General features: G+C 46.5%; 1 protein-coding gene across 1 annotated transcript in view; it reads left to right on the top strand.

Moving 5' to 3' along the window:
• Positions 1–20,067, top strand: part of Snx30 (sorting nexin family member 30) — a 101,356-nt gene that overhangs the window by 70,868 nt on the left and 10,421 nt on the right. Inside the window, exon 7 of the mRNA XM_015492194.2 lies at positions 10,059–10,145. Coding sequence (XP_015347680.1) covers positions 10,059–10,145 — 87 coding nt within the window. The remainder of the gene's footprint in view (positions 1–10,058; positions 10,146–20,067) is intronic.

Raw genomic sequence — 20,067 nt, 5'->3', positions numbered from 1 at the left:
TTCCTTCCTTCCTTCCTTCCTTCCTTCCTTCCTTCCTTCCTTCCTTCCTTCCTCTCTCTTTCTTCCTCTCTCTCTTTCTCTCTTCCTCCCCTTGCCTAAGGTCTTGCTCATGCTACACAAGCACTTTGCCACTGAGGTATGTCCCCAGCCCTTTTAAAAAAATTTTATTTTGAGACAGGGTCTTATTAAGTTGCTCAGGCTGGCCTTGAACTTTCCATCTGCCTGCCTCAGCCTCCTGAGGAGCTAGGGTGACAGGTGTGCTCTACCACACTCAGCTTCCATTTTATTTTATTTATTTTATTTTTTTAAAAAATATCCACTTATTTCTTGGTTGTAGTTGGACACAATACCTTTATTTTCTGTATTTTATATGTGGTGCTGAGGATCAAACCCAGGACCTCGCACATGCTAGACGAGCACTTTGCCGCTGAGCCACAACCCCAGTTCCTCAGCCTCCATTTTAAAAACAATTTTCTGATTTGTTTAGACATAAGTGAGACAGACTTTGCTATCACTATGAGACCTAAAATTGGAGGAGAAGGATTGCTGAAGACCTGGGTGTGACATCTTCCTTAGCAACTGCCGAGTAGGTTTTGGAACTGAGATGAGTCCTGGTTTGGTTTCAGTGGGGAGTCTGATGTGGTCACGTTTTGTCACCTTTTTACCTTGGTTTTGGGTGAATCCAAGTATTTCTCCTTGTCATTTGAAGTTAGTGGCTTTTGCCTGAGAATTTGTTGAGGGTTGATTTGTCCCTAGATGGGCTTCTTGAAGCTCTCTTCTAGTAGGACTGTGGTTGGGATCCTCTCAGGGTTTGAAAGGACCCTTGGGATCATTTTGTCTAATTAGTTCATTTTGTTTAAGGAAACAGAACCCTGTAGGTAAAGCTTTTCTCTGTTCTTTGGCCACAGACATTACTCCCTAGGGGCTAGTCACCTAGTAGCCATGTGTTCACTACCTGCCAAGAGGAAACTAGGTGATCTCTGGCTTTTCAAATCTGTCTCAAATTGTATCTATTTAAGGACGATTGTGGCTGAGTACATTCTGTTCTCTTTGGAGATGGAGAGAGAACATATCAAAAGTGGGGTTGTTAGAGGCCACGTGGAACAAATGGAGCAGTGAGATTTTCAGGCAGGAAACAATGAGAACAATTTCAAAGATGGTTGAAGGCCTGTATTCCAAGGATGTGTGGAGAGAGAGAGCGCATGGAGCCTGTTGGGGAGGAGCCCTCAAGTCACACACCCTGACACACAAGGGCACATGTGAGCCCTTGGATGTATTTGCGCAGAGAAAATTTCATTTATAGTTTTACAGTACTGGGGATTGAACTCAAGGCCTTATACGTGCTAGGCAAGTGCTCTATCACTGAGCTACATCCCAGTCTTTGGATTTTTGCACCCTAGGGACTATGTGTGTAAAATGTACTCAGTGTAGTGACAGGCAGAGAAAAAGCATCTTACCAAATTCCTGGCAGTGCTTCTGAGTTTATTGGGGTCATTATGCCCAGGCCAGGAGGCAGAGATGCTTTACTTAAGAAGGTTCAGACTGTCACCCTGCCTTATCCATGGAAGAGGGTCAACAAGTATTTAACTAGATTTGATGGTTTAGTAAATTCAGAACATTTACAAATGTATAACTGTTGTATGTTGTGTGTCTTGTTATTTTCTGGAATAGGCTTATCTGTAAATCCACAAGTAGCTTATCTTGGAGGTCTTGGTGGATGCCGGGGTGAGGTGTGAGGGTCTGAAGGAAGTTGGGTTATCAGGGAAAGCCATGTGGAGAAAGTGGCTGTGGCTGAGACCTGAATGTCATGGAGGAGTTCACCATGCAAGGGTCGGAGGGTAGAGCATTTGAGGCAGAGGGAATAACTGATGCAAAGCTGTGAAAGCAGAAATGAGCTTGTCTTTGTAGATCTGAAAGGCCAGTAGAGCGGAGGCTAGGGAGCAAGGTCAGAGGTAAAGTCAGAGAGCTGGGTAAGGCTCATGGTCTTGTGGGTCAGAGTCTGGATTCTATCCTAAGAAACAGAAGGGGAAATCTTTTCGTTTTATGCAGGGGAATTGTGGGATGCAATGTTTACTTTCAGGAGATAGCCAGGGCTCCAGTACAGAGGCTAGATAGTCAAGAAGAGTAGGGGTGGGCCTCGGGACCATCAGAGTAGAGGTGGGTGGGACCTTCAGGAGGTGCACAGGAGCCTGGGGTGGTAGTGCTGGGACTATAGTGGTAGAGCAGTGGATGGATTGGAGCCTATTTTGGATGGAGGGCCAACTACACTTGTTGTATTAACCCATTACTTCCATCATCCTATGTATAGGGCATGTATAAAAACCTACAGAATTTTATAGGACACCCATGAAATTGATCAATTTAAGTTTTCTTTTTTTTAAAGGTATCCTGTATATAGAACGATAGGACATAATGTTTTAACATGAAGTAAGAAAGGGAGGAACTGAGGTTTTGGGCTTCAGCAATTGAATACATAGTGGTAACGTGTATTGGAACGAGGAAGTCTAGGGAGGAACAGATTGGGCAGTTGGGAATCGAGTTGTTTGGCCACGTTGAGTTAAAAAATACCCATTAGTCATTAAAGTGGAGATGTCATGGCAGTTGATGATGAGTTTTAGTTCAGTAAAAGAATAGGAATTTGGGGGTCACTTGTGTGTGGACGAGTTTTAAGTCTGCAAGGCTGAGGGAGCTCACCTGGGGAGGTGAGAGCAGGGCCAGCAGAGAGTTCAGGATTGATGGTATTTAGTGGGTCAGTGTCCACCATTAAGAAGAAGAACAAGGAACAACGGGGTTGATCCTGAGGAGGACTGTGGTTGATGTGGTAGGAGGAAAAAAGTAGAGGATCACTTCAGAGAAGCCCAGAGAAGTGCTCCTAGGAGAATGGGGTGAAGGATGACGGAGGATTTTAATGGTGTGGAGGTCCTGGAGGTGTGGTGCAGATGTGTTGGCTCTGAGCTGGGACGCCCTCCACAGCACCCTGGGAGGGTTCTTCTCCAGTTCAGGTGTCTGCTGCTTTCTACAGCCTGCCCACCTCTGGGCCACGAGGTGGCGCTAATGAGACAAAGTACAGGGACGTTGCCAGTTTATGCTTTGGGTTTTCATTGCCTTTCAAAAACTGCATCGAAGATTTTTTCTGGAAGGTTGAGTTGTTAAGCAAAAAGTCCTCCTTTCTGAACAAAAGTGAGTAGAGAAATCGAGGGGCTCATTTCTTACAACTTCAGGTGAAAACATGAAGCAAAAATGGCACTGGAAGTGAGAGAGAGTGTGTGTGTGTGTGTATAATTTTTTTTTGGATGTATGGTGCTGGGAATCAAACCCAGGGTCTTGTGCATGTGAGGCAAGCACTCTACCAACTGAGCTATATCCCCAGCCTGACAATGGAAGTATTAAAAAAAAAAAAAAAAACAGCAGCAGCTGGGTGTGTAGTCCCAGCAACTCAGGAGGCTGAGGCAGGAGAATGACAAGTTTGAGGCCATCCTCAGCAACTTTAGTTGCTCAAAATTAAAAAATAAATAAATAAAAAGGGCTGGGGATGTGGCTCAGTGGTAAAGCACACTCCTGGGTTAAATCCCCATTACCAGGAAAGAAGAAGCAACTGCCCCCAAAGAGCAATAGGCAATACAATATGGGAACCAGAAAGCCAATTGAGAGATGAGAAGTTATTTAGATGACTCAATACCCCCCCTCCCCGCCCCAAATTCAAGGACTGGAAGTGCACACCCCTCTGGGACGGGGAGTTGGGGCTGAAGAGGAGTTGAGAGTCTGAAAATCAGTGCTTCAGATTGTCTCCTCCCTCCTCACACAGGGAACCCTGTCCCTTCTCCATGCAGACTAAACGGGCACATTCACTGTCAGAGGTAAAATTAGAGGGGCTCTGGACAGAGGGACTTCAGGTACAGTTGAAGGCATTCAGGGAAAGGTTACTGGAAGTTGAGGTGTCATCACTTTCCCCTGCGAGGCTCCCAGCTTTTTGTCTAACAGGGAAGGATGACAAGAGAGTTTCCTAGAGCCAGGCACTGTGGAACTACCTGTAATTCCAGCTCCTCCAGAGGCTGAGGCAGGAGGATTGCAGGTTTGAGACCAGTCTGGGCAATTTAGCAAAACTCTGTCTCAAAATAAAAAAAAAGGTCTGGGGATAGAGTGCTCCTGGGTTTCAACCCCCTGTATGAGGGGTAGAGGGGGCATTTCTAGAAAATCTGAACAAGCCAAGAGAAGAGACTAAGAATACTGATATTGGTGAGGGGTGGGTGAGGGAGGGTCCCCCATGAAAGGACCAATAGACTCCCTTCTAGAGAATTGTCAAGAAGCCCTCTATGTGCAAAAAGCAAGGGTTGCCAGATGTTTAAGGGAAGATTCTAGCATGAATATCAGAAGTAAAGACAAACAAGATAAAGATTGAGAGGGGAAAGTTCCTCCCCCACCACCCTTTTTTATGTTTATTTTTGTAGTTGTAGATGGACAGAATGCCTTTATTTTATTTGTTTATTTTTATGTGGTGCTGAGGATTGCTAAGGCAAGCACTCTGCCGCTGAGCTACAGCCCCAGCCCAAGTTTCTTCTCCTTTGATGAAAAAAACAAAAAAATCATTGGTTTCCCCAGAAAGAGAAGTCACCACCATACAATAAGAATTTTTTAAAGTTCAGAGAACAATGAATTCTTGGAAGTTAAAACCATGATAGAAATGAAAAAAGAGAAATCAATAGAATTAGAAGAAAAAGTTAAAACTATGTATAACAAGAAACAGAAAGATGGTAGCTAGAAAAAAACATGAATATGAGGGGACCTTACCATAAGCCTAGCATCTTAATAACAGAAGCACAGGAGGAGGAAACAGAGGATGGGAAACATCAAAGGAGGTTGGAAATGAAGTAAAAAAGTATTGCCAATTATGTCTGAGAGAGGAGATTATGGATGGCGGGCACCATTTACATTTTTCTTTATTTTCCAAATTAGCAAATCTTCAATTAGGGGCCCGTGTGGTTTCTGTATTATAACATTGCCCAAGGGCAGTGAGCTCACAGGTGGTCTCTCTTTCATGCAGTGAGTGTCTAGAAGGAGCCTGTCTCAGGAGCAGCCTGAACTCATTCATTTATTCAGAAATTGCGTGTCCGCCCGGACCAGTCATGCATTCTCCTGACTGCAGGAGGACACTCTCCGAGAGGGCTGCCCTGAGGCAGGTGTTGTAGCTTTATCTCAGGTGAGCCTCTTTCTTTGAACACCCAGCGTCCTGTAGGCACTGCTCCTGGGTCTTTGGCATACCAGGGCTGTTGGGTTCGGCTAAGCTGTTCTTGTTGCTTCATGTACTCTCCATCCCTGCATCCAGCTGTCCCTGTTCCACAAAGATTGGAAGCTTAAACAAAACCTCAGGGATGGAGGAGGCTTCTCGGCAGCTGCCACCTATTGTTCTGGGCATCTGAGGACTGCTCTTTCCCCTCCCACGGTTTGTGGGCCCACAGCTTTGCCAGGGGGAGACACAGCATGAGTTCTGGGGAAGGAATATTAAGTTTTCCTGTAGATACTGACCATTGTGGTAGTGTTTTGTTTTCCTGGAAAAAAATCCAGTGGCATCCCTGAGAGCCAAACCACAGAAAATGTCTGTGATCTGACTGTTCCAGACGGTTGTCATTGTGGAATAAAGGCTTTTGCCATAAATTGGTCCTGAATGACGTGGTTGCAGGCCTCCTAATAGCTATTATTAGTTTTTTGTAAACATTTGGATGACAGATACTATGTTTCCAATTCTTTGACCTTTTTTTTTTTTTTTTTTGTGGTAGAAAAAAGTCAGGTCCAGAAATTGATAAGCCCACATGTACCCAGCCAGCTGACCAGTTGGCCACTCATAGCCATCTTATGACTCTCTTTCCACCCACTCCCAACATCCCCTGCTGCCTGGATTATTTTAAAGCAAATCCCAGACATCATATCATTTCATACAAAAGTATTCAGTATGTATCTCTAAAATACAACTGTTCCTTAAAGAAAAAGAACCACGTTGTCATCACACCTATGAAAACAAAACCCAATTCTTACTACGGTCATGTATCCAGTTAGTGCTCGCGTTGTCTCAGCTACTGCTTTCATAGTCCCCGCCCCAAAACATAATCCAAATAAGATCCAGACATTGGCTGAGATGTTCCTTACATATTTTAAAATGTCTTTCCAACCACTTCTTTTTTCAACTCACTTGTTAAAGAAACTGAGTCATTTGTCCTGTCTTAGTTTGAAAGGAACACTGAAAATCATGATGAAAGGCTCTGCATTTAAAAACAGGCATGGTCACGCATGCCTGTGATCCCAGCGCTCACGAGGCCTAGGCAGGAGGATCACGAGTTCAAAGCTAGCCTCAGTAATTTAGCAAGGCCCTAAGCAACTTAGAGGACCCTGTCTGTAAATAAAAACAAAAAGAGGCTGGGGATATGGCTCAGTGGTTAAGCACCTCTGGGTTCAATCCCTGGTGCCAGCCCCCCTACCCCTCAAAACAAAACAAAAACAATGTAGTGACCAAGAGAAGCTTATCCCATATTTCTAAAGTTGCTGTCTCCGTGTGAGACCCTTCACACCCTCCTTTCTTGTTTGACTTTTCCCTCTGGAGCCACCTAGAGCTCCCTCATGCCCTGTCTGTTTACTGGTTTGTTCCCTCTAGCCTGAAGGTCCGTGCATAAAAGGGTTTTGTGTGGTGTTCTTTGCTGAAACCCCGCCCTGGGATAGGCAAGGGAAGAGGCTTTAAGTCAGAACTGGATGACGTGGCATAAGGAGGAAAGTGTCCCCGCACTTCACCTTTTTGATTTGTCATGTCTGTTGGAACCAGATCCCTATGAAGTTCTGTGAAAGGCCCAGCTGTCCCTATCTTGTGCTGGCTCCTTGGTGATGGAGGGGCCTCTGTGTGGAGATGACGTGGTCTGTTTCAGGCTTGGGTGCCATCTGATCGTCACAGGCTGGTTTGGCTGGTTTTACCTGCAGAGGCTGCATGTTTGGGGTGGGAGCCCATCCATCCTCTCGGCCTCTGGCCAACAGTGGCCAGAGATCTCTCCACAAGGACAGTCATCTCCAATGGCTTGTTTCTATTCCAGACGGGTCCCCTGGCTTTCTGTGTTGTGCTCAGGTTGTGGAACCCTAAGCTGGAATGTAGCAGGAAGAGGCTGGACAGGTCACTGCTGTGCTGTCAGCCAACAGTGGGGCCTCAAGCAGGTCCTGCCATTGTCGCTGTACCAAGCCTCCTTGTCTGGAAAGCAGGGATAATGGCCCACAAGAACCCTGCAGAGGCGAAAGGTGACACAGGGATGTTAGCAAGATCCTCCTGCCAGCTGCACAAGAGGGCAGCATTCTGGCTGCTCCAGGGGAGGCCAGGGCAGCGGAGGCTGAGGGGAATGGCCAGGCTGACTGGGGGAAGGGGATGTGGCTGCATCTTAGGGCTCCCTTGTCTTCTTTGCGGGGTGGCAAGAGGAGACTCATTTAGACTGTTTTAGTTCTGTGGGGTGGGTGTATCTCCCCACCCCTCTCCCAGGGGCCCTGGCAACCTCATGGGGTCACATGGAGTAGAAAGCCCCACACTGGGCTGGCCGCATTCCAAGGCCATAAATTGTCTTTGAGGTTCTTGCCACACAGGCACAGCGAATGCCACTGCAGCAACTCATCTCCATTCTTCAAAGTGCTGGACTGGTGATGTGTGTTGGTGGTGGTGCTGCTGCTGCTTCTTCTTCTTCTTTTTCTTTTTCTTTTTTTTTTTTTTAAGAGAGAGAGAATTTTTAATATTTATTTTTTAGTTTTTGGTGGACACAACATCTTTTTTTTTTTTAATGTGGTGCTGAGGATCTAACCCAGTGTCCCGTGCATGCCAGGCCAGCGCGCTACTGCTTGAGCCACATCCCCAGCCCATGATGTGTGCTTTTTTCCAGTAAGCTCTGCAGCATCCTGGGAGGGACATGCATACGCTGGAAAGATTCCTACCGCCCCTTCCCTGGCTGTCCAGCACTCTGTGGATGGCACTGTGTCTTTATTTATCTTGGGCGAGGGTATGATTTTTACCTCCCCTGGTGCCAGACCCAGATTTGGATTATTTTCTGGCCTCCGTGAAATCCAGAAAGGATCCTTTTTTTAAAAAGATTTTTTTAATTTGTTCTCATTAGTTCTGATATGTGAAGGATCCTAGTTTTTTTTGTGTGTTTTTTTTTTTTTTTGGTGCTGCTTTATTTTCTTTAGTTTTACTTTATAGATTTATGTCTTCCAATATGTTAACCACTAGCCATATATAACTACTTATTAATTCTAAAGTCAAATTAGTAAAACTAAATAAAAATTTAAACCCTGCTTCTTAATCACATGAGCCACATGTCAACTGCTTGATAAGCACCTGGAGCTTAGTGACCAGTGTATTAGCACATTTTATGGACCATTTCCATCATAGTAGAAGGTCCCCTGGAACAGCACTGTAAATGCAGTTCAAAGGTTACTAAGAGTGAGGAGCAGCTATCAGAGCACTTAGGAGAAAGGTGAGGATTAAACAGCTGCAGTTTTAGCTCATGCTCTTCTCATGGGAAGACATTCCTCAGAGGAAATTCTTCCTCAGGGAAGACCTGGGGTTCCCAGTGTTGGTGCATCCCGTCAGAAGGTTGGCCCTGGAGTGCTCTCAGCTCTTCAGTCACTCATCACCTTTGAGAGCACCGTCAGGGACACAAAGTGCCCACCTTGTAGCTCAGGCACACCTCCTTCCTGATTCCATGCCCTGTGGGAATGTCCCTACCAGGAAACTTCATGTTCAGAAACTTTTATAGCAACTTTTGTCTTCTGAGTTAGTGGGAAAGAAGAGTTCTTTTCATTCTTTATTTGCCATTGTGATTCTACCAGAAGAAGAAGATAAGAAACTCTTTAATAAAACAGATGTTTTTCTAGAATATCTACTGCAAGCCTTTCTGTTTTGGTCGGTGGGGTCTTTCTTAGAGGCAGAGCTTAGACTGGGTGAGGCGACGGCAGTGAGCCCAGGACACATTAAGGACATCCTCTCTAGGTGCTGACCTTCTATTGGCATGGGTCTTAGGAGTGAGTGTCTAGTGCACATTAGGAACCTTGAGCACTTGGCTCCCCGACCTTAGTGCCATCCAGGGATGGCTTAGTTTGGGCCCAGTGACCACCCACTCTGGCAGGCTGGCCGTATGGCTCTAGGGATTCTGGACCTGCACCCATGCAGCTCTTGTACCAAATACAGCCTTGTACTATGTCTGCATAGTACAGATAGACATAGTACTATGTCTCTCTCAGACTGAACCCCTTAAGTAGCATCTCTTTGTCTACCTGGCCCAGAATCAATGACAAGTAAGCAGCTCATGGATCAATGAACCGGTCAGTCCACCAGGCATCAACTCAATGAATTAGTCAAGAACTCTCCTAGATGTACTGCATGACATGACGACTACAGTTCACTGTAATATATTCTCGAAAATTGCTATGAGAATAGATTTTAAATGTTTTCACCACAGAAAAATTAAGTGTGCAAGGTAACACATAGTTAAGTAGCTCAATTTAGTCATTGTATAATGTGTACATATTTCAAAACAGCATGTGGGACACAGTAAATTTTGATTTGTCAATTAACTAAATGTTTAAAATAATAATAGTAAAGAACTTTTAGTTAAAAAAAAAAAAGTAAAGACTCTTCCAGTGAGTTCAGAGAACGTCCCACATTGTTCCCTGTGAAACTCCACCTTTCCCAGAGCCAGGTCCTCTGCACATGGCAAAGCTGGGTCCTCCTGTCTGTGCAGCAGTGGGTGGGCATGTTTCTCCCTTCCCTGGAACCATCTCACTTTTAGCATCAGGCACGGTTATCTTGCTGAAAGGCTCAGTCTCTAGGGCTGGTTCTCCTTCCTTCCCTCCTCTTCCCTGCTTCCTCCACAGCCCATGCCACATGCCACTCTGCAGCACTTGGACCCTGCAGTGTGTGATGGGGCCATCACATGGTGCTCTGATTTGGGAAGGGCTGGCGTAAAGGAGCTGTTGCCTTGGACGTCCGAGGTCCCTTTGTGGACTCTGTGTTACATGCTTTTCCTCTCTGTCTCTTCCTACAGAGCGTATTGAAGAAGAGGGACCAGGTTCAAGCAGAGTACGAAGCCAAACTGGAAGCGGTGGCTCTGAGAAAGGAAGACCGCCCCAAGGTCAGGGAAGTCCCCCCGCAAGAGATGGGCTGCTCCCGGCTGCAAGCTGTAACCTCCCTGCTGGTGCTAAGTTACGCGCCTCCCTAGATCTGTACGACCAAGGTGGTCAGTGTCAGCTGGGCTATGCTGATGTTATTATTTTCCTCCATCCTATTTCTGAGAGTTCCTAATGTGCACTAGGGGTTGAATTTTCTGCTGTTTTCTGGGATTTTTTTAAGAGACTTGCATCCCATTCACTGGCCGTTTCTTACTCGGTAAAATGGCATTGCAGAGGGAGGGAAGAACAGTTCAGATCAGAGCTCTCAAAGTAAGGTTCAGTGATGGGGCCACAAACTGTTACCCACCCATGATGAGGAAGTCACGGAAGGCAGGAGAAAGTGCTTAGACATGAGCATAGCAGCTGATGTGGCTGCGTGGCCAGTGGCTGCGTGACCAGTGGCACACCCCTCAGAGCACTCGAGGGGCGTGTTGTCCGACTGCAGTGGGGAGTTCGGGGGGCGCAGACTGCATGCTCCATGTGCATAGTAGGACTGCAGCTTGGCTGAATTAGGGGCAAAAGCCAACAAAAAGTGTCTCTTGACTCCTTTGGAGTTTAAGAAGCACAGGTCCAACTTGTCTCTGCTGCCCTCTGACTTGAGATAGAGGATCAGGATCCCAAATGTATCTGCTGTGTGAGTCGTTCCAATCATTGTCCTTCTCTTCCCTCCAGCCAGGGTTAAAAGCAAGAGTCATGATACCCAGTGCATAAGGACTTATAGTGTGCTAAGCTACTCTCATTTACTCTATACAACAACCATATGGTTTAGGTACCATTATTGTTCCCATTTAAGAGATGAACAAACCAAGGTCCAGTATCACATAGCTAGCAACTGGTAGAGCTAGGATTGTACCCTGTGTACAACTGTGGAACTTTGCCACTGCCACTATGTTATTCTGTTCCTTTTTTGTTTGCAATCATAAAGTTTATTTGTTTTCAAAGAAGGGGTGGGATAGGGAGTGCTATTAAAAAGATAATAGTGGGGATCCAAGTTTCAGGGAAATAGTTTGACATGAGAACTTTTCCTTTTCCTTCTTTCCTCCCTTTTCCCCTCCCTTCCTCCTTTTCTCTCTCTCTGTGACTCCTCCTTCCTCTCTCCCTCTCTTCTACCTTCTGTTCTTCCATTCTCCCATCCTTCCTCTGCCGTGGTTCTTGCTACTGCTGCTGACACCTACCTGGAAAGGAACCAGCTTTGGGAATTCAAAACCCAAACTTCAGAAATGGCACTCCTTGTCTTTATGTAGTGCTTTTAAAAATATGAACGATGTTACATGATGATGATGGTCATCTGAGGACCAGAGGGAAGGCATTGTTCCGTCCCCATTTCATGGGTGAGGGAATGAGTCACAAAGCACAGTAGATTGCCTAGCCTCTTTTATGCCAAATGTCTCCACATCTAATACGCTGTATCCAGTAGGCATATAATGCATTCTTTTTATGTTGATATGCACATCACCCGTAGTGTGACTTTTCCACCTGAGGGTGAAGCGCTCTGCATCTTTTTTCTTTTAATATATTTTTTTAGTTGTTGGTGGACCTTTATTTTATTCATTTACTTATAATGTGGTGCTGAGAACTGAACCCAGTGCCTGACACATATGAGGCAGTGCTCTACCACTGAGCCACAACCCCAGCCCAGCTCTCTACATCTTGTAGGAAGCTGGGCGGGATTGGGGCCCTTGTCCTTGGCCCAGTGCTGCTGGCGGGACCCTCCCTCTTGCTTCTCTTGTGGTGGCCTGTTAGCCTTCTTCCATCCTGTGTGCCACAAGGGAGGGAAACGCAACCAGGTGCACAGCTACCTCTGTCTCCAGCTGCCTGTCCTGTTGGCGAGTTTGAAGCTGTCCCCATGATATTCTGGAACACTGTGCCATCAGCTGGGCCCTAGTCTCAGTCCTATTGAAAAAAGAATGACATGGAATACTGCTTTTATATTAAAATTTTTCCTTCTAATCACTTAGCCCCAAAATATAAAGATAGAAGTCACTTCACAAAACAACAAATGCTTCATGGTCTCATTTGACTGTGGCATCTAAAAATGTTGGCCTCATAGAAATAAGAGTAGAATAGTGGTTGCCAGGGGCTGGAGACATCAAAACCTTCAGTTGCAAAATGAACTCGTGGCGCGGTCGTGGTGACGACTGTCTGTAGGAGGCTGAGGTGGGGGGATCATGTGAGCTTAGGAGTTGGAGGACAGCCTGGGCAATACAGTGAGACCCCACTTCAAACAAAGCAGAACTACCACATGTTCTGGGGATGTCATGTACAGCATGGGTGATGATGGATATTACTTAATGATTATGGTAGTCACCTCATAAGGTGTACGTAAATCAAATCCTACCCTTTAATACGTACAATCTATTTGTCAAATATTTTTTTAAAACTCTGGAAGCCACTTTTCCTGGCTAGGGAGGGAAGGAGAGCCAGCAAGTCCTGCCACTGGCCTGGTATAGAAACTGAGGATCCTGCGTGTACAGTTGTCACTTAAATAGTTCCATCAGTGTTTGCATGTGCCCAGCCTTCTCCGAACGTGTTCCGTGTGTCCAGCCCTATCCTGGACATATTCCTTTCCAAAGACAGAAGCTGAGGGTGAGGAGTAATAGGCTGACTAGTTGTGCCCTTCTTGCTGTCTGTGGGAAGCTCACACCAGCTTGGAACAGTCTCAGGCAGAGGGAACAGCTGGCTTTGGCTCCCACATACCTCCCAGTCCCCTTGGCCTCCTGTTCTTGCTGGTGTGGGTGGGAGACTCCTCTTCCCAGTGTTGATTTCTTTCCCATGTGGCTTATCTCCTTGGCCACACAAATTCTTACAAGAGGGGGAGAATTTTTTCCAGCTAGTGAAACGAACAGGTTCCACACACACCTGCCTCTCTTCCTACACCGGGTGTCTTCCCTCTGCCTGGTGGAAGGTTGAACCATGCCGGAGTTAATTTTATCATTACTTAGCAGGTGTGGCCATCATGGTGGTTTATCAATAAGTATAATCTAAAAGCACACTAAAATTGGGCCCCTGTTGGATCTGGGGTGGCAGCCACCTTGGTGGGCAGAGGACAGCTCATGTAGCCTATCCAGGTCTATCATGGCACAGTAGAAAGGGATTAGAAGCCCAGGGGCTTGGGTTCAAAGCCAAGCTCTGTCCCCCAGGTTGCTCATCGCTCATTAGCCTCTGTGAGCCTCACTGGTCTCAGACATGTGATCACTGTGATTGTGTAAAGTGCCCAGTGTTGTGTTTGTCCTAGCAGCATATGAACCTCTGCTGCACATGGCTCTTGGTGTCTCCCCTGGGAATGCTGATGAACATTGTTGCCATGTATGTTTAAAAAATTATTATTTTTTTTGCTTTCTCAGATCACAGTGTTTTAGACATTATTTCCTCATTCCCACCCCTCCCACACACCTCTCCCCCTTGACAGCAGGCAGAGAGACATCTCAGAAACAAACAGCTTCAGGTTTTGCTGTGCTTTGCTTGGTGTGGGTTTGAGCTCACAAAACCAGAGCTGCTATTGGTGAGATAAAAGCCAGGGTATCAGGAAGTGGGTGAGGGCTGATTCTGCCCCAAGGACTCTGCTAGTTTGGTTGGTAACTGACGGTGGGCACAACAGTGCTCATAGGTCTGAGGCAGGGATGCAGGGAATGAGGGGCCCTGGGCCTAAGCGTGTTAACAGAAGATCTAAGAGGATCAGTGACTTGCTTCATTTTGAAGTGAAATCTTCAAACCATTGCCCCAAAGATGAGGGAACGTTGATTTTTGTGAGGCCGTGGGATGGTATTGAAACCTGATCACTTTTCTCTAACCCAGAGGAAGGAAGTGGCTTCAAGAGTCTCTGACCTGGGTTTCGGGTTTCAAACTGGGGTGGTTGTCTTAGGACAGAGGAGTCCTAGGATGGGATTTTAGGTTGAGGTGTGTGCCCACAGCTCCAGATGCCGAGCTGGGAGCCCTGTGGCTAAGGGAGGGGTGATGAGGCCTCCAGTGCAGTGTGGAACAGAAGAATCATAAAGTTTTGTTTTGTTTTTAGGCTTTGAGAAAGCTCAGCAAACACTGAGGTGGCTTTAGTCTCAGGCAAATGGATCTATGGATGGTGTACACTTAGTTTTCCTCATTTTAATTTTGAGATTGAGAAATTATAGGTATTTAGAAGGCGGCTGGCCATAGGCATATGTAAATCTTAGAATTTGACCCTCCTTAGAAGTTTGGGAGGGCATCAGAGCTATTACTAGAAACAAGAGGGGCCAGGAATTGTGTATGAAATTGAAGTAGAGGTATACAAACTTTAGTGTAGTCAGCAAGGGGAACTGGAGGGAAAGTTTATGTTTTACTTTATTTTGCCTTTGACCCTTTTCAATGCTAACATGTTCATGTATCATTAGTTCAGGAAAGAACAAAGAAGGGATTCCAGGAGAGGATGCTTTGCAAAATGTTTCCCATTACCTTCAAAAGGTCAAACACAAGGCAGGAAGGGGCTGTCTTAGGCCCTCCTCACCAGGGTCCCGGCCCCTGGGTCTTGTACTGGGTACAGTGCCTGATGAACGAAAGTGAGATGTATCAGGGGAGGTGAGGGCATGGCAATGTGAACAGTAAGCATGGCGTGTGGAGATGAGTAGGCGTGGTGTGTGGAGGTGAGATGAGTGGGTGTGGTGTGTGATGAGTGGGCGTGGCATGTGGAGATGAGTGGGTGGGCAGTATGTGTGGAAGTGAGTGGCATGTGGAGGTGAGCCAGTGTGTTGTGTGGCGACAAATGAAAGCAGAAAATAAAATGTCCTGAGCTTCTCAGGTTTAGAAGAAGAGAAGTAGGAACTGGGCTTACCTGGTCAACCCAGCCCTCTTAAAAGCTGTGCACCTCCCATCTACATGGGAGGCTGAGACGTGTATATCATTTGAGCTGGTGAGTTTGAAGCCAACCCTGGGTAACATAGTGAGACCCTGTCTGAAAAAAGAAAAAGAAGAGAAAAGAAAAAAGAGAAAAATGCTGTGCACCTTTATAAGCCCTGAAAAGCACCAGGAGGGCGAACATTCTGCGATGGGGAAGATGTGGCAGACAGCAAGAACTCTAGTTTTAAATTGCAGCAGGGACACTTCTTACTATGCAGCGCCTGCAAACTGGAGAACTAAGCAACGCTAGCTACCTGTCATCTCCAGACGTGTCTGGCAAGTGGGGAAAGAGACACCTGACAGTTGCCAGTTCTCTCCAAAGCAGCTATCATCTCCGCCTGTGTTAGAAAGCCAGACAGGCTCAGCCCCAGGAGGGCAGAACTCAGTCATCTTTCTTTGTGCTCTTTAATTCCGGCCTTCCGTCTGAGGGTTTCCACTTTACAGAGGAGGCTCCAGGGCTTGGGGAATCCTGTAGCTTGTGTGCCAGAGCTAACAAATGGTGGGGCTGACATCCTCTCCTCACCAGGGTCCCGGCCCCAGAAGTATTTGCATGTGGAAGGGAGGGCTCTGGCTTTGTAAGTCAGTGGAGATGAACCCTGGAGGGACTGGGGAGAGACCGTGGACCTTCTCTTGGGTCTTGGGTCTCTGTGTCCCCAGTGTCTCCCAGTGTCTCCCAGTCTTGGTACAGGTGAGTTCACGGCTCTCGGTTCTTACTGTATGTGCTGTGACTCATTTTAGCACTTGTCTTGCTCTCTGGTCTCACCTGTTTGTTTTTTGTTTGTTTTTTACCCTGTCTATGTTTTCTCAACTTTTTTTTCACAGCTCACATAGAAACTGAAAATATTTGTATGTTGCGCTGGGATAAACAGACAAGGTCGCTGGGAGCTGGAGGTGGCTAGCCTGTTCACTCTGGCTTCCCTGAGGGCTGTGGGGATCGATGTGGCTACTCTTTGTACGGTGCCAATCAGGGATCTTGGCCCCATCTGCTAGCTCAGAGCCTATGGCCTAGGAGACAGCCATCCTGAGTCAGCAGAGCTGTCCTTGATCCTGGCACTTGTCCCACGGAAGCCATGAGCACACCTCTCCCCCAGGTCTTGGGATTTTGTGCACCCTGTTTAGTCTTGGGGCATTTTATTAACCTATGGTCATCATGGGAGCAGACCATTTGACATGTCCAGCTTAGCTTCAAGGAAAAAAAAGAGATTTATACCCTTGGGCCCCACATGTGAGATGAGCTCAGGAATACCTTTATAAATGACTGTTGAGTCAACATAGGTCCCCATCCTGCTCCCCAAACGCACAAATACACAATCTCATCCCACCGGAGTCTCTCCCAGCCCTCCCAGCCATTACATATTCTGTAAAGTAGATTCTGGTGACAGAGAGAGGGGAACCTATGTGAAAAATGCCATTTTGTCCTCGATTCAGAAGTTTTGGGTCTTTGAGGTCTTATGTGGTGATGTCGCTTTTCTTCTGGGGTCTGTAGTAGGCACCGCCCCACCACAGGCACTGAACATTGCCATATCCACATCTTTCAGCTATGAGGAGCCTGACTTAACCATACCTCAGTCACAGAAATGAAAACATTGAGATAAGGAGGAACGCTGGATGTGACTAGATCAGTAAAGTATTGTCACTCACATGCCGTCCAGTAAGAAGAGCAAGAAGAACACAGGCCTGAGTGTCAGCTGCAGCGTTCCTCTTCTTCATAAATCTGGGGAACTTCACAAGCTGGTCCCTTCAGACAGATCGCTCGGTTCCCTTTACTTTCTTCTTTTTACCCACTTCCCTCTCCCTCCATCCCTGGGCTTCTTTGGCCTGTTCTTTTTGATTCACCTCCTGCTACTTCTGTGCCCACCTTTCTTAGGGATCTTTGCTAAGTCCTTTATTAATTCTGTAATTACAGGCTTCTTCATGGATCTCCCCTTAGGCCCTGCCTTCCCCATCCACCTTTTATTCCCTCTCATATATATTTTTTAAACGTTGTTATATACATAACATGAAATTTGCCTTCATGGTCAGTTTTAAGTGCACGGTCAGTAGCATTACATATACTCACCTTGTTGTGCAGCCATCTCTCAAACTCTTCACCTTGCAGAACTGAAACTCTGCATCCACTAGGCAACTCCCCCTCCCTCAGCCCCCTGGCAACCGCTGTTCTACTTTCTCTTTCTATTCTAAGTACTTTAACTAAGTATCTCATGTAAATGGAATCATGCAGTATTTGCCCTTCTGTCGACTGCTTATTTCACTTAGCACGTTGTACTCCAGGTTCGTCTATGTCGTAGCGTGGGTCAGAATTTCTTTCCTTTCTAAGGTTCAGTAATACCCCATTGTATGTCCATACTGTGTTTTGTTATCTGTTGATGCATCAGTGGGCACTTGAGGGCTTCTCCTTTGGCGATTTTGAATAATGCTGCTGTGGACATGAGTATCCAGCTATCTCTTTGAGACCCGGGTTTCGGTTATTTTGAGTATATACCCAGAAGTAGAATCCAGCAGGATCATGTGGATATTCCATTTTTAATTGTTGGAGGAACCGCCATACTGTTTTCTATTGTGGCTGCACCATTTTATCTTCCTGCTAACAGGGCACAAGGGTTCCAAGTCCCCATATTATTGTGGTTTCTGTATTTTGATAGGTGCTTCCCTGTGGAGGTGAGGTGGTATCTCATTGTAATTTGGAAATGCATCTACCTCACTCATGATCAGTGATTGGAAGCCTTTTTTCATGTGCTTGTGGCCATTTGGCTGTCTTCTGTGTAAAAATATCTATTCAAGTTTTTTAATCCATTTCTTAATTGAGTTCTTTGGTGGTTTGTCTTTTAGCTGTCTCAGCCCCCTTTGTGGAGGGAAGTCTCACTCTTCCCATGGGTACAACTCCTTCCTTGCTGTGGATTGTGGACCTGTCCTACATGCTAAGTCCCTTCGTGACATTGTTGTCGGTCCAGTCATCTAGACTAGAAACTTAAAGCTCCTTTCTGATTCCCTGTATCTTATTTCTCAGGGTCAGTTGGTTGCCAGATCTGTCAGTTGTCTCCACCAGTTTGGTTTAATCCATCCTCTCCCTTCTGGTGTTACGGCTACCGCCTGGTTCCAGGGTGTCCAGTGTAACCTCATGCCAACATATGGTGAGGTGCTGACTCATCTTTCAGGTCTGGTGAAATCTCAGGGTGGGGTAGCATGGGCAAAGGGTGGCATCAAGTTTGACAGAACATATTTAGTAATATAACATATTTGTAAAATGGAAAAAAATTCCTTTTTTGGGAATACATGGAGTAGTAAAATATTGAGTGGGCTGTGTAAAGTTAGATTCCTTTGTGGATAGCAATTTATAATATTATACTGATATGTGCCGCAGTCTGGCTGGGCACAATTCAGGAGCCACTTGTCAAAAGAAACGAACTTTATTTTTAGAACACACACACAAAACCACACAGCTCCTCAGGAAAAACCTTCAGAGCCCAACTGCCACCACTGGCTTCCCACAAGCCTCTCAACCTCCCCCACTCCTCCTGCTCTTGAGGCTAATTGGCTGGTCGCATGGGCAGAGCCAAAAAAAGTTCCCCAATGAGCAGCTCCGTGGTCTGAAAGGGCGGGGAAACAGCCCAATGAGCATCACCGCAGAGGAGCCAGTCAGTTGGCAGCTAGAAGTTTGCTGGGGCCACTGTGAGCCAATCATCAGCTGGCAGCTGGAAGTTTGCTGGGGCCCCTTTGGCTATGGCTCTCAACAGATATGAACTAATATTTGTTGAGAGCTTAGTATATGCCAGGCAGCAGGTGCTTTACAAGTACTATGTCACTGAACCTCACAACAGTCTTATAAGGTGGATAGATGTTTATCCAGAAAAAGAAGCTGAGGTACAGAGAGGCCCAAATCACACATCTGGTAAGTGATACGAGTATTATTCAAACTCTGGAAGTTTCAGACTAGTGAGAGGAAGTGGGAGGCCTTTTCTCTTCTCCAGAAGGGGTCATGAGCTAAATGGGCCTCAGAAAAACTGGCCTTCAGGGAAAGTTCCAGGATCCAAATCCTCTAACCCCCATCCCCCGTCTCACCAACTGGAGAGAGTTCTCCTGAATATGCCTTTGTGGACCCCAGGCCTGTGAGCTGTTCCTCCTGGGGGTCTAGGTACCTCCTTGCCTCTCACTTGCATGTACTTCTCCCTCTTCACTGTCATGTCCCACTTTCTCATCTTCAAAGTCATCTCAGTGCCACCTCCTCGAGGAGGCCTGAGCCTTCACCCAGTTTGGACTCCTCGCTGCTCCTCCTCCTCCGTGTGAAGTGAAAGTGCACGTAACTTCTCACCTCTGCATCTAGGCTTGTTCCTTTTTCTTCTCAAAGTAACTGCAGGCAACTTGAGACAGAAGCTGCCTGTGAGACCTAAGCACCTTCGTGTTGCTCAGCGCCAATGTGGAGTGTGTTGTTGTAATGATAAGCAGATATTTTCTGCATGGAGGCTCATGAAGGCTACTTTGAAGAAGTCTGCTTTTTCTTTTAGAAGTTTCTTTCTCATAAGTTGCCAGGAAGTCTTGATGTGTCTTTTTCTCCAACTCACCCTTGTCTCACTCAAGTTTAGTTCTCACCAAGCACTTTGGAACCCCTTGCCGTGGCAGGTAGCCAAGCACTGAGAAGGAGTCCGTGCCCTCGGGCCTGGCCTTACTGTGTAGGCCTCGTTCTGACCAGCTCTTTGCCCATAGGCTTGGTGCTACACTTCCTTATTGGCCAAGATTGGCTCTTGGGCACAGCTTGGAGACATTCAGGTGCCTTGTCCTCAGCACACAAAACCTACAGAGTCTCATTGACCCAGCTTTGGGCACGTCGACTCACTGGCCACCAACAGGGCCTAGTGGAGCACTTGAGTGAGGAGAAGCAGTCCTTGTGCTTTGGGAACCGCTGTGACCAAAAGGCCCTTGCTGTGGATGAAACTCACCAAAACAAAGTGAAAGTGAAAGTCCTCGTAACTTCTCACCTCAGCATCTAGGCTCCTGTGTCAAGTGCCATGGTTCCCCGCGCCC

This window comes from Marmota marmota, unplaced genomic scaffold, assembly GCF_001458135.2.
Source record: "Marmota marmota marmota unplaced genomic scaffold, marMar, whole genome shotgun sequence".
In the NCBI taxonomy this organism is placed as follows: domain Eukaryota; kingdom Metazoa; phylum Chordata; class Mammalia; order Rodentia; family Sciuridae; genus Marmota; species Marmota marmota.
This window is presented reverse-complemented; position numbering and strand designations above follow the sequence as displayed.